The 13,953-nt window shown below is 34.1% G+C and overlaps 1 protein-coding gene across 1 annotated transcript; it reads right to left on the reverse strand.

The window, feature by feature from the left end:
* Positions 1–518: 518 nt before the first annotated feature.
* Positions 519–13,953, reverse strand: LOC143252242 (uncharacterized). Its single transcript, XM_076504087.1, has 3 exons — positions 13,747–13,953; positions 8,003–8,220; positions 519–868 (listed from the first exon to the last, which is right to left on the reverse strand). Exons 1-3 carry the CDS (start codon positions 13,838–13,840, stop codon positions 752–754), a joined length of 429 nt encoding a protein of 142 aa, XP_076360202.1. The 5' UTR covers positions 13,841–13,953; the 3' UTR covers positions 519–751.

Below are 13,953 nucleotides of genomic sequence, written 5' to 3' on the forward strand. Positions count from 1 at the left end.
AATCTAAACAAAGTAAGAGTTAACATAATGACTAAATTAAGATACTATCTTTAAGCATATCTGATTTTTTGTTAATGAGCATCGTAAACAAGAACTAGTTTGTATAAATAGTATAACTCTATTTGTTATCAATTTTAATACGTAGAAACGACGCCAGGTAGTGATGTGATTACACAATGACTTTTCAGCAGAGCCTCTTGAGATCTGGAGACTGTTAAGATAACACACTTTTACTACCTCGTACATAGTTAACTCAGTTTCACATAAATATAGCTTGCTAAAGGAGAATGTAATACAAGGAAACTCTTGTATAGCGAGTTCTTTGCTCAGTGCTTAACGATATCCTAGTTTTACCTACGTTAGTATCGCAGGGACTCAAACATTAATCTGTGATGCGAAAAGTTTGTTTCTTTTCTAACTGATGACGTCATGATGATCGTGGACGTCCAGAATCGGCTTCACTAATACAATCAATTTAAATATCTGTCATATTGTTTATGGCAATACCTTCAGCAAGATTCATGAAGTTTTATTTTATTGTCGATTGAGTAAGAAAATAGAAACAGCGAGAAAATATAACTTCTTTTTTTTCAGCTAAGCGACTTGAATCTGTAAGCTTTCAGCAACGTGTACAATTCATTATCAACATAACAGTAATTTATTTCTCAGTATATATAAAGATGGGAGATTATATAAAAGGTCGACTTGACTTTAAAATTCTACGCGAGGACTTTTATAGTCGAGACGAAAGTCACTGATGAGGGAAGAAACTGTCACTAGTGGAGAAGCGTCGTTGTCTAACTGTTTGTTGTTGTTCTTTGTTGACTTGTATCATTAGCGTTTCTGTTCTATCTTGTGATACTGAGCTCTAGGGAAAAAGGAACACAAACTTTAAATCACTGAGGGAAAAAAGAAAAACTTGAGACTCAAGTCTATTTATGTTGAAGCGATTTACGTTCTAAAGAAAAATATGTATAACAAATTTTAATTAGAATATTTCAATCTTATTTGAACTTGAAGACCCATACATATAAACTCAAAATCAATTCCACGTAACGACTAAAGAAATGCAGATATTTTCTTTTAAAAGTGCCAAATACAACAATAATTCTGATGAACAATATACATCACGGTATTTATATAAATATCTTACTAAACCAGAAGAAATATAATTGATTTTTACATTTAAATATTTCATTCTGTTCCAATAACATTACATTAATTGTACTAATAGTGGGCCTTGCATGACCAGGAAGTTACGTCTCTCGACTCGCAATCTGAGACTCGCGGGTTCGAATTCGTGTCACACCAAACGTGTTCGCCTTTTTTAGCCGTGAGAGCGTTATAACGTGACAACCTATCCCATTATACTTTGGTAAAAGAGTAACTCAAGAGTTGGCGGTGAGTGATGATGACTAACTGCCTTTCCTCTAGTTCTACACTGCAAATTAGGGACAGCTGACACAGATAGGCCTTGTGTAGCTTTGCGCGAAATTTAAAACAAGCTATGTATTAATTGTGTATTTTTCTTCTTATATAAAATTGCCCTGCAAGTCATTTTGTAGGATGCAATAACGTTTATCGTTTCACGTTTATTCTTAAACGAAACAGTTATATAATTTACAATCAGTCGACCACACTACTCATTCCTCAGCCGGAATGCAACATGTCTGTGTAACGATCATGGGTCCTAACTAGTCATTCTTCTATCAGTGGACCCACTTTAAAGATTTAGCTTTTCTTATATTGTCTTCCTGAGGCCATAAGTTCCTTTAATCATATTATATGATTTCCTAGTTAAGAATGATAATCTATTTGAATAAGTTGCAGTTGTATCCTTAAAAGGTACATTGAGTTCTGTTTCAAGTATGTCAACGACAAATAACAATATACATAAACCTGATGAAAATACACAAAAGTGGATCGAATCGTCGTTCAAGGCACCTGTTTCCAGTAAGGTTGTTCATTTTAACAACCTTCTACTTACTACAATTATCTACATGCATCGTGAAAAGAATATAAATTTTTCTTTCCGTAATATTTCTAAGTGATACTGAAAACCAATGTTTTCTTATAATCCACAGATTTACCGGTGAAGTCCATATTGACTTTTTAAAATAATATATCCACCGACTTACTTCTGGATCCATGACTTTGCTAGTGATAAGATTCCTGATAATATACAAGTCACAATAAATTATTGTTGAAATTCCCAAAGTGGTAATGTATCATCACTTATTTTGGCAAACGTTTCATAATACAATAACTTTTACATTGTCACATATTTTCTCAAATATTTTTGTAAATGGTCAGCATATGATGATAACATAATTGAACTGTTTAAATATTGTATCTCTTTATCGTTGATTTGTGTAATATAGTTATTAAAATGAAATAAAAAAAATACTAAAATTCACGCCAGATCTCGGCAAATCACGTTGTTCCAACTTTACATAAAGCAAACAAGCCTTACTACGCCGTTCCTTTTTGTGCCAGTATTCGCTTCGGAGATCTTTCTTGTATATCTCTTTATTGATGATCCTGGTGTCTCTAACTGAATACATGTTAGAGACATATATATCTAGATAAGGCCTAGATATCCTCTAGGCCTTATCTGACGTTTTGAAAAGAAATCAAAGGACCCAATTCCTCAAAAAGAACGTTCCTTACACCATTATGATACTAACACTGTTGGAACAACACAAGCGGATTAAAGAACGTTCATTACACCTTTATGATACTGGTAATGCTGGGACAACACAACAAGATAAAAGAACGTTCCTTACACCATTACGAAACTAACACTGTTGGAACAATACAAGCAGATAATATTAATTAAAAACAATATTTAACACCATTCCTTCCTTTTCCAGTACCTATTTTCAACATATAAATTATCTAATATGACTCACAGGTTTGACGACCAGGTCAAATACTTTTAAGGTTCAAATATATCCACATTTAATTTAGAACTGCTGACCAAAATGAAAAAAAACCAGCGAACACCACTCATCACCTATCTAATAGAAGGGTAAATACAGGGATTGATTTCACTGTTATCATGCGACGCATTGTAGCTAGAGCCTTGGACCTTCTGATACGTAGAAAATATACAGATTTCTAAAATCAGAATAAATTAATACAAATCGCTTATCTAAGTTAACCTAATATAGGTTCTTTAATATTTTCACAGCACTTTAAATATTTATTTACGTTTTACCCTTTAGGGAAATAACAAATTACACGTAAGACTTTACTTCGAAGAATCTTTTATTCGAAAATTCGGATTGAAGATTCTATGTTTTATATCATTCTACATTATATATTATTAATATATATTATATTTCATAAGATTTAATTTCTAATTGAACATGCTATGTTTTATATCATTCTACATGTTTTATATTTTTTTACAAATATACTTATGTTATTATCCATTTTCAAAATGTGTTGTTTTATTTCATTGTTTATGTACAAATGAAATATTTAATATGTTTTAATATTTTTGCTTTATTTTCTATTTTAACTATTTATTATCCTTAACAGTTTACGAAGATCAGTTAAAATTGCACTATCTAGTGGGAAACTTTGGCTGCTTATGTGTACACTGAACAGCCATATCTTTACAACTGCACGTAATGGTTTGGATAATATTTTGTCTCATTAAGACCATAAACCTACCATCCTTCTCTTGTGATACTGAAAAGCCCTGCTCGTTTTAGTCCATTCATCGAGAAATACAAACTGTAATTAATTTCTGTATGCTGGAACGGGATTACCGTGACGAATACGAAGGCCAAATTAACGAGATTTATTATTTAAATATTTGTAGTGCCAATGAAAGATGAACTGATTGATTGTGGTTTTCGTCGAATTAATTTTGTAAAATACAATCCTGTTGTATTACCTTTTGGAAACTTCTGCTGGTAAAGGGTGAAATTTTAACAACATTGATTGGCAATGGTCGTTAGCAACGTTTAGATATCCTCTAAGCCTTATCTGACGTTTTAAAAAGAAATCAAAGGACCCAATTCCGCAAAAAGAACGTTCCTTACACCATTACGGAACTCACACTGTTGGAACAATACAAGCAGATAAAAGAACGTTCCTTACACCATTATGGTACTAACGCTGTTGAAACAACACAAGCAGATAAAAGTTCCCGATGAGATTTTTTTCTATGATTTAACGTCAGTTTGTTTCCTGTTAAGAACATATCTATGCAATGAGTTGCCTGTGTTATGACCACCAGCCAGCATTATAAGCACTTACTGAGCCAATGAGGGACGTCAGTTAGAATATGGTGAAATAACTTCGTAGATGACGTCGCACGTTCCCAGTCACCCCTAGTACAGAGTTATATTTTAAGCCCCTCAAGTTGTGCTTTCCTTCTTGCATAAGAGATAAAAATGTTTATCAACCAGCTGTCGGGTGTCATATGACAAGTTTAGTAAAGTAATTTTAGGTTACTGTGGGAATAACAGATTATTTTCTCTTCTTAATAGAATGGATCAGTTGGAGCAAATCTGACGTCTGTTTAACTTATAAGATTAGTTAATCATCTTCCTGGATCATCTATTGTTTGTAAGACAACTGTGTGACGTACAGTACACACTCTACTCGTTTTCTCAAAATATGCTCTAGCTTACAAGACTATCTAATAGTCTGGGAGACACTGTGTAACATCTAGCTTACAAGACTATCTAATAGTCTGGGAGACACTGTGTAACATCTAGCTTACGAGACTATCTAATAGTCTGTGAGACACTGTATAACTTCAAACTTACGAGACAATCTAATAGTCTGCGAGACACTGTATAACATCTAGCTTACAAGACTATCTAATAGTGTGGGAGACACTGTGTAACATCTAGCTTACGAGACTATCTGATAGTCTGGGAGACACTGTGTAACATCTAGCTTACAAGACTATTTAATAGTCTGTGAGATACTGTATAACATCTAGCTTACAAGACTATCTAATAGTGTGGGAGACACTGTGTAACATCTAGCTTACGAGACTATCTGATAGTCTGGGAGACACTGTGTAACATCTAGCTTACGAGACTATCTAATAGTCTGTGAGACACTGTATAACTTCAAACTTACGAGACAATCTAATAGTCTGCGAGACACTGTATAACTTCTAGCTTACAAGACTATCTAATAGTCTGGGAGACACTGTGTAACATCTAGCTACAAGACTATCTAATATCTGTGACTATCTGTGAGACACTGTATAACTTCAAACTTACGAGACAATCTAATAGTCTGTGAGACACTGTATAACTTCAAACTTACGAGACAATCTAATAGTCTGCGAGACACTGTATAACTTCTAGCTTACAAGACTATCTAATAGTCTGGGAGACACTGTGTAACATCTAGCTTACGAGACTATCTAATAGTCTGTGAGACACTGTATAACTTCAAACTTACGAGACAATCTAATAGTCTGCGAGACACTGTATAACTTCTAGCTTACAAGACTATCTAATAGTCTGGGAGACACTGTGTAACATCTAGCTTACAAGACTATCTAATATCTGTGACTATCTGTGAGACACTGTATAACTTCAAACTTACGAGACAATCTAATAGTCTGTGAGACACTGTATAACTTCAAACTTACGAGACAATCTAATAGTCTGCGAGACACTGTATAACTTCTAGCTTACAAGACTATCTAATAGTCTGGGAGACACTGTGTAACATCTAGCTTACAAGACTATCTAATATCTGTGACTATCTGTGAGACACTGTATAACTTCAAACTTACGAGACAATCTAATAGTCTGTGAGACACTGTATAACTTCAAACTTACGAGACAATCTAATAGTCTGCGAGACACTGTATAACTTCTAGCTTACAAGACTATCTAATAGTCTGGGAGACACTGTGTAACATCTAGCTTACAAGACTATCTAATATCTGTGACTATCTGTGAGACACTGTATAACTTCAAACTTACGAGACAATCTAATAGTCTGTGAGACACTGTATAACTTCAAACTTACGAGACAATCTAATAGTCTGCGAGACACTGTATAACTTCTAGCTTACAAGACTATCTAATAGTCTGTGAGACACTGTGTAACATCTAGCTTACAAGACTATCTAATATCTGTGACTATCTGTGAGACACTGTATAACTTCAAACTTACGAGACAATCTAATAGTCTGTGAGACACTGTATAACTTCTAGCTTACGAGACTATCTGATAGTCTGGGAGACACTGTGTAACATCTAGCTTACGAGACTATCTAATAGTCTGCGAGATACCTGTCTAATCTATGTTACAAGTTGAGATAGTGTGAAACTGAATTAAATAATAATTTAAAGTTAGAAGTTAATTAAATGTCGATACGTATTAAATTTATTTTATCTACCAACAAGATTGATATACACAATTTTTGTAAATACAAATATATGTTAATGTACAAACAATAATACAATTTATAATAATGACTATTTTAAATAATGACTGATATACAAACGTTTTACAAATTTACAAAAAAATGTGGTGTTTTCTATTTGTTCTGGAACTGGATATTTTAGCAAGGGTCCACGAAGAGCGAACTAATTTTGAGTTAATATATGCACAATTCACTTGAAAGGGAACTAGCTAGTTCTGCGTCGAGTTTTCCACCAATGAAGTTATATTTATATTTTCGTAAAAATATTAGTATCCGATGTGAAGCCACCAAAGTTAAATGGTTTTTAATGTTAGAAATCTATAAACGTTCCTGGCCAAATGTCAGAAGTTTCCGATTAATAAGGGATAATCACACTTACAGCTTTCGATGTTTAGTAGTATAACAATTGTAATAAACCAATAATACATACTATCTCTCGGTGCGTCGCGTTGGTTACAATTATAGGCGTGATGATTCTTATGTTCGAGAATCTTCTACAACTTTAGTAAATAGGTGTGAATTTCGCAAAACAAATTTAACAGTATAATATACATACGTTTCTAAATATATGTTTAACTTAAACATCGATATTAAAATAGATATATAATAGTAAATCCGTCATATAGTTTAGACGTAGTCTAAACGTTTTCTCAACAACTGCATGACATACAAGACTGTCTAATAGTTTTACTACTGACACACGTTTTCCTTAAATTGACACTGTCAGTTGATAAATGGCTCTTCATTTTGTTAATGGCCCTCGGTACTAAGGGATATTACCCTCCCTCTGATTGTCAGTTGTAGGTCTGGCATGTCCAGGTTGTTAAGGTGTTCGACATGTAGTCTGAGGATAGTGGGTTTGAAACCCCATCACACCAAACATGCTCGCCATTTCAGCCGTGGGAGCATTATAATGTGACAGTCAATCCCATTATTCGTTGGTAAAAGAGTAACCCAATTGTTAGCGGTGGGTGGTGATGACTAGCTGCTTTTCCTATAGTCTTACACTGCTAAGTTAGGGACGGCTAGCGCAGATAGCCCTCCTGTAGCTTTGCTCGAAATTCAAAAACAAACAAACAAATCTATCAGTTGTATCGCAGCATAACATGATATACCCACGTTACTGTTATCATCTGCCGTAAAAGATGGTCAGATTTTACATGTACAAATACATTATAATTTGGACATTCAAATAAATAAAGTGCCCTATAAATATTTGAGAAATGTCCCTAATTACGTAGCCAAGAAGTATAGTAGGTAACTACAGAAAGACGGTTGGAAAACTTAACTTTTAATATATTTTTACGATTGAATTATTCACGTAAGTGAAACTTTATCTGCTTTTAGTTTTCTTCTTCAAATAATCAAGACCACCCTTTAAAATACAAGTAATGTATTATTTACTTCAGAACTCGAATTGCTAACTAAATCTATAGATATAAAACACAACGTGTAATAAGGTTTGGTTCAATAAACAACACGTTCTTGCCTGATGGCTCTTGACTGGTCACGTTCATGATCACATTATATTGATAACATTGTTACATATCTTATTGTTCATAGAATCAACATTATTTTCTTTACCTGAACAGAAAAATTTTCAAATTCTCTACTGACTCTCCTCAAAATGGATCCAGCTTCACGTACCCGTTCTTCAAACGACAAGGGAACAGAAGAAGACCGGCCACGTGTTTGGGCCAGTGGAGCTTGGACCACATCTGGGAGAGTTCTGTCGGCAGCCTGGTTGTCTGTAGATGCCGGAGAACTGGTGTCTTGATCCGGTAAGTGGAAGACTGGATCACCTAAACAGAAATTTTGGAATAATACACTGAGTCGTCATTTAGACAGCGATAAAAAAAAAATCAACACAAGTTGTGTTAAAAAGTAAACTGTTAAATATTTTTATTTAACAAAAACAATAAAAACACTTGTTACACAGAACCTTCTGTTACCTTATAGACATAACACTGGGCGCCTTCTTCGGATTTTGTATATACATATATTTAACTCAACAAATTATCATCTTCTTTCAGGCCGATTCCTGACAGTGTTTGTAACTCGTTAGCTGACAGATAGACATCTTATGGATATCTATAATTTATGTTAGTGCTCAATGTGCAGCCCGAAACGTTTCCCAACACATGGAGAAACGGCAGATGTCCATAAAAACTCTAAACACAAAAAAATATCATAATGTCACGGAAACTTAACAACTACAATTACCTAATAAACGGTAAGATTAAACTCTCATTGAACATCGAACTAAAACCCTTGAATAAACTAACCTTCATCAAACAAACAATTTCTTAAATAATTTTGTCACTAGATATTTAACAATAAAAGTTGTTAAATTGATCAACTAATACTTAGGTTTAACATTAAAAATATGTCAGTGTTTAGAGTGTTTCACAACATGCCAGACATCACAAGAAACCACGAAGTTTTAAACAGTATCGTTGGGTTTCGTACGTCTCACTTTTTTATATATTATGACTGTTTATATGTGAACATTCACTTGTGTCTTTACAACTAAGTTAGCCTGATGTATTATGACACCACAAAGAAACTCCTTATTGGTGGAACTTAAGATATTATCAACGTTAATGATTTGAAAAACCGTTCTGTAAATACTTTTGGCTGAGAGCCTCGAAATCACCACACAAAAATAACTTAGGACGATATTTGTACCTTATTATCACTTCTATTATAAACTACTTCTCATAGAGATAAATTGGGATATCTGTTTAATTTATTCGTCACCGGTACTGTTTAGTAAAATTCGCTGGCCTCCCAGTAGCACAGCGGTATGTCTGTGGACTTACAATGTTGGAAACCGAGTTTCTATATACCCATGGTGGACAGAGCACAGATACCCCCTTGTGTAGTTTTGTGCTTAAACAGAAGCAAGCAAGAATCCGCTGAAAGTATTTAAAAACTAGTCTCTTTTTAGGGTTGGTAAAGGAGTAGCCCAAAAGTTGGTGGTTGGTGGTAATAATTAGTTGCCTTCCCTCTAGTCTTACACTGCTAAATTATGGAGGGCTAGTGCAGATAGTCCTTGTGTAGCTTTGCGCAAAATTCAAAACAAACCAAAAACTATAGTGCCTTTTTGGGAATCTAATTATTTGTGATTATTCAACTACCACAGAATATAAATAGTTGGAAAAATTATGCTTTAATTAACCATGGGGTGATATATAAAGCACTAAAATAAAGATGTTCTATAATCATCCTTTCAAGAAAACAATGTTCAGTAAACCACGGAGTGATATATAAGGTACTAAAATAAAGATGTTCTATAATCATCCTTTCAAGAAAACAATGTTCAGTAAACCACGGCGTGATATATAAAGTACTAAAATAAATATGTTTTATAACCGTCCTTTCAAGAAAACAATGTTCAGTAAACCATGGTGTGATATATAAAGTACTAAAATAAAGATGTTCTATAATCATTTTTTCAAGAAAACAATTTTCAGTAAACCACGGAGTGATATATAAGGTACTAAAATAAAGATGTTCTATAATCATTTTTTCAAGAAAACAATGTTCAGTAAAGCATGGTGGGATATATAAAGTACTAAAATAAATATGTTTTATAACCGTCCTTTCAAGAAAACAATGTTCAGTAAACCATGGTGTGATATATAAAGTACTAAAATAAAGATGTTCTATAACACTGGGTAACACTCATTTTGTTGCATTTAAAAAAAGACCTTTCTATAGTCAATTTGAGTGTGTTGATTTCAAATCTGAAGTCGGTTTTTGTCTGCAAGCTACAGATTTTATGCAATTTGACATTTTTATTTATTTTTTAATGTTTCGTTATTATAGGAAATTATAGGAATAGCTTATCAATTTGTTTGTGTATTTTATTCAGGTAGGAATTTGCGTTTGTAACTTTTGCGTTTGTACACTTCATCTGGACAATCTCGTTTAATGCTCCAGCAGTAGTCAGCCATCATACTTTTGTCCCAGCGCCCTTGGTAGCGTTCTTCCATGACCTTTAGGTCTTGGTGGAATCGTTCTCCTTGTTGGTCACTCACAGCCCCCAGGTTGTCAGGGAACTTATCAAGGTGGCTGTTCAAAAAATGGACGTGAAAATGCTTATACATAGTTTACGCAAGTTCACATTTCTACAATTTCATTAACCTCAAATTGCATACAAACTAGAGCTTGTAGAGAAAAACTAATTTCAGATTTGAAATCAGCACCTAAAACTCCTTCAGAATCAGTTACAATATCCAATGCAACTCAAAGTTACTGAAAAAGTGTTCCCCAGTGTAATCATCCTTTCAAGAAAACAATGTTCAGTAAACCACGGAGTGATATATAAGGTACTAAAATAAAGATGTTCTATAATCATCCTTTCAAGAAAACAATGTTCAGTTAACCATGGTGTGATATACAAAGTACTAAAATAAAGATGTCCTATAATCTATTCTGTGGTTATTTGAACAGCAGAAAGAAGAAAACTTATTTACTTCAGTGATGTATCAGTAGTTGTGAATTTAAAACACTAAACGAAGGTGTTGAATATAGCTAACGTTTGACCACAGACATTCATTAATGTTATCACCAGTAAAACAGATGTCGAGTTAACGGAAATCAAAGTACATGCATACGTTATTTAAACATTTTCAGAATAGCTTTCTGAACGATATAACCTAAAACATCAGCCTAATCCATAGAACCATTTTAAACAGATATGGTTATTTACACACAAGCCAGAAGCCGGTTCTGAGACGAGTAAAATGGTCTTGTTGAGTCTTTTGAAAAATAATGAGTAGAAATACTAATTTTTACCTCAAATCTCTGTAGAATATTAAATTATTTATAGAATAAAAATAAACACAAATATATAAATCAAAGTAACTACTTCACATAAATACCTTTTACAGTTTCACAAAGTATATGGTCTTACGTATTATTATGGCCTGGCATGGCCTAGCGCGTTAAGGCGTGCACTTCGTAATCTGAGGGTCGTGGGTTCGCGCCCGAGTCGCGCCAAAACATGCTCGCCCTCCCAGCCGTGGGGGCGTTATAATGTGACGGTCAATCCCACTATTTGTTGGTAAAAAAATAGCCCAAGAGTTGGCGGTGGGTGGTGATGACTAGCTGCCTTCCCTCTAGTCTTACACTGCTAAATTAGGGACGGCTAGCACAGATAACCCTCGAGTAGCTTTGTGCGAAATTCCAAAACAAACCAAAACAAACGTATTATTATTTAATTTCGGACGAGTCTCCGATTTATTATGTTACGTACGTTAACGTGTTACAATTTCAAATAACTGGACATTTTTATTTCAGTTTAGAAGTTGATAAAATGTAAATACGTATCAAATTTATGCTATTTGTCAACAACATTGATACACACAATTTTCTTTTTGAACGTAAATATATTTTAATATAAAGCATAAAAACAATACAATTTATAATAACGTTTATTACTAATAGTTATTACAAATGATGATTTATATACAGCAGTTTTACAAAGTTACAAACGATACTTAAAGATGTATGCAGTATAGAATTGAATATTTTATCTATGATCCAGGTCCACAACGAAGATTTTAATTCTGAGTTGATATTGTCACACCTCGCTTAAGATAGGTAGTTCGGTAGGCTTCACACCGGTTAAAGCTCACATCTCAATGAGGGAATACTTAATGCCGTCATAGAAGTAGTAACGCTCTTATAATTCACTGAAGTTGAACGGTTTGTAATGTTAGAAATCAATAAACGTTCCTGGTCAAATTCTGTAGTTTTCAGCTAAATAGACGTTAATCACAAATATAGTTTTCTAGACCAATAGCGAACTGACTGCAGCTGTCCAATAATATTCTCTTCTCCCGTCTCTCGATTAATCACGCGAGTTTATAGAAATTTTTACACTCCAGGATTCTCTACCATATTCGAGTAGAGGTTTGGACTTGTGCAATATACAGTCAAGAATATACGTCATATGCAAAAAAAAGAGAAAACTATACAGAAACAAGTGTAGGCACTAAAATAAATGTACAATAGTAAATCTGTAACAATGGTTTTAAGTCTTCAAAATACTGAGTTCAGAAACGTAGGAAAAGAGTAATATATCAGCTTTCCGTTAAGTATGTTACACAACTTTTATATCGTTTGTTTGTTGTTAGCCACAAATAGGCTATCTGTCTAGCTTTTCAACATCAACCGGCGTCACTTGTTCGCTTACTCTTTCAGACCAAATAGCGGCGAACTAGCCGTCACTCTTATAACGCACCTATGACCCTGAGGTGCAGAACGCAATTTATTCTTATTTTCTGGGGGCAACACGGCGCGAATCGCGTAATTTTAGCTCCACAGGCCAGTACGCTCAACCTTGGAATCAAAGATAACTTTGTTACATTTCCACAACAATCCTCATAAAGGGATTCTAGTTGTCACACTATTAAGTTATAAAGTTGGTGAACCAAAGTAGCTTTGTACTATTTCATGTAGCGAATATTTCTGGTCTTTCTTCTCCAAAAACAACATAATCTATGTTTTAACATCTTGCAAGTACTTCTATACTGTTGTCTATCAGACATGTTCGAATACTATGATCAGTAGATGTATATATAGGTTATATATAGCTGAATAATGAAGGATACCTAATGTGTACCATTGATACAGGTATGAATTAAATAATGTAGAATTCCTAGTGTGTAACATTGATACATGTATGAATTAAATAATGTAGAAGCATTGATACTAGCGTGAATTAACATGTGATACCTAGTGTAACATTGATACATGTGTGAATTAAATAATGTGTGGATACCTACATGTATGTGTAACATTGATACATGTGTGAATTAAATAATGTGGGATACCTAGTGTGTAACATTGATACATGTGTGAATTAAATGATGTGGGATACCTAGTGTGTAACATTGATACATGTGTGAAATAAATAATGTGGGATACCTAGTGTGTAACATTGATACATGTGTGAATTAAATAATGTGGGATGCCTAGTGTGTAACATTGATACATGCTCACCCTTTCAGCCGAGGGGAAATATTATAACTTGAGCCCCTTTGCTAAATTGTAGACCAACAATTTGGCGGTGGGTGGTATTGTCTACCTTCCTCCTCTTTACTTTATCATTGCTAAATTAGAGGCGACTAGCGTATATAGCCCTCATGTAGTTTTGTGCGAAATCGCAAACAAACCAACCAAATCTTCTATGTAACCTCAACTTGTCGACAATGACTGTATGAGTATTACAGTATTTCATAGCCCAGTGAACGTTACATAGAATTATAACAGAGTGATTTCATAGGAAACTGAAAGGTTCTTAATGGTTCACTTACTATGAACTTCTCTGAACATTCTTCGTCGACGCATAACAGATTTTAATAAAGACAACTCTTCTGACTTCGCCGGCATATTGTAGACAGGAGTCATGGAGGGCTTGTATCAAAATATGCGTAACAAAACTATATCAAAGTTGTACCTTTACACAACCTCGCTCGTGAAACGTATTCTGACTCATGTACATTGAAGTGTAACTCACTGCT

Source organism: Tachypleus tridentatus, chromosome 6 (genome assembly GCF_004210375.1).
Source record: "Tachypleus tridentatus isolate NWPU-2018 chromosome 6, ASM421037v1, whole genome shotgun sequence".
Classification (NCBI taxonomy): Eukaryota; Metazoa; Arthropoda; class Merostomata; order Xiphosura; family Limulidae; genus Tachypleus; species Tachypleus tridentatus.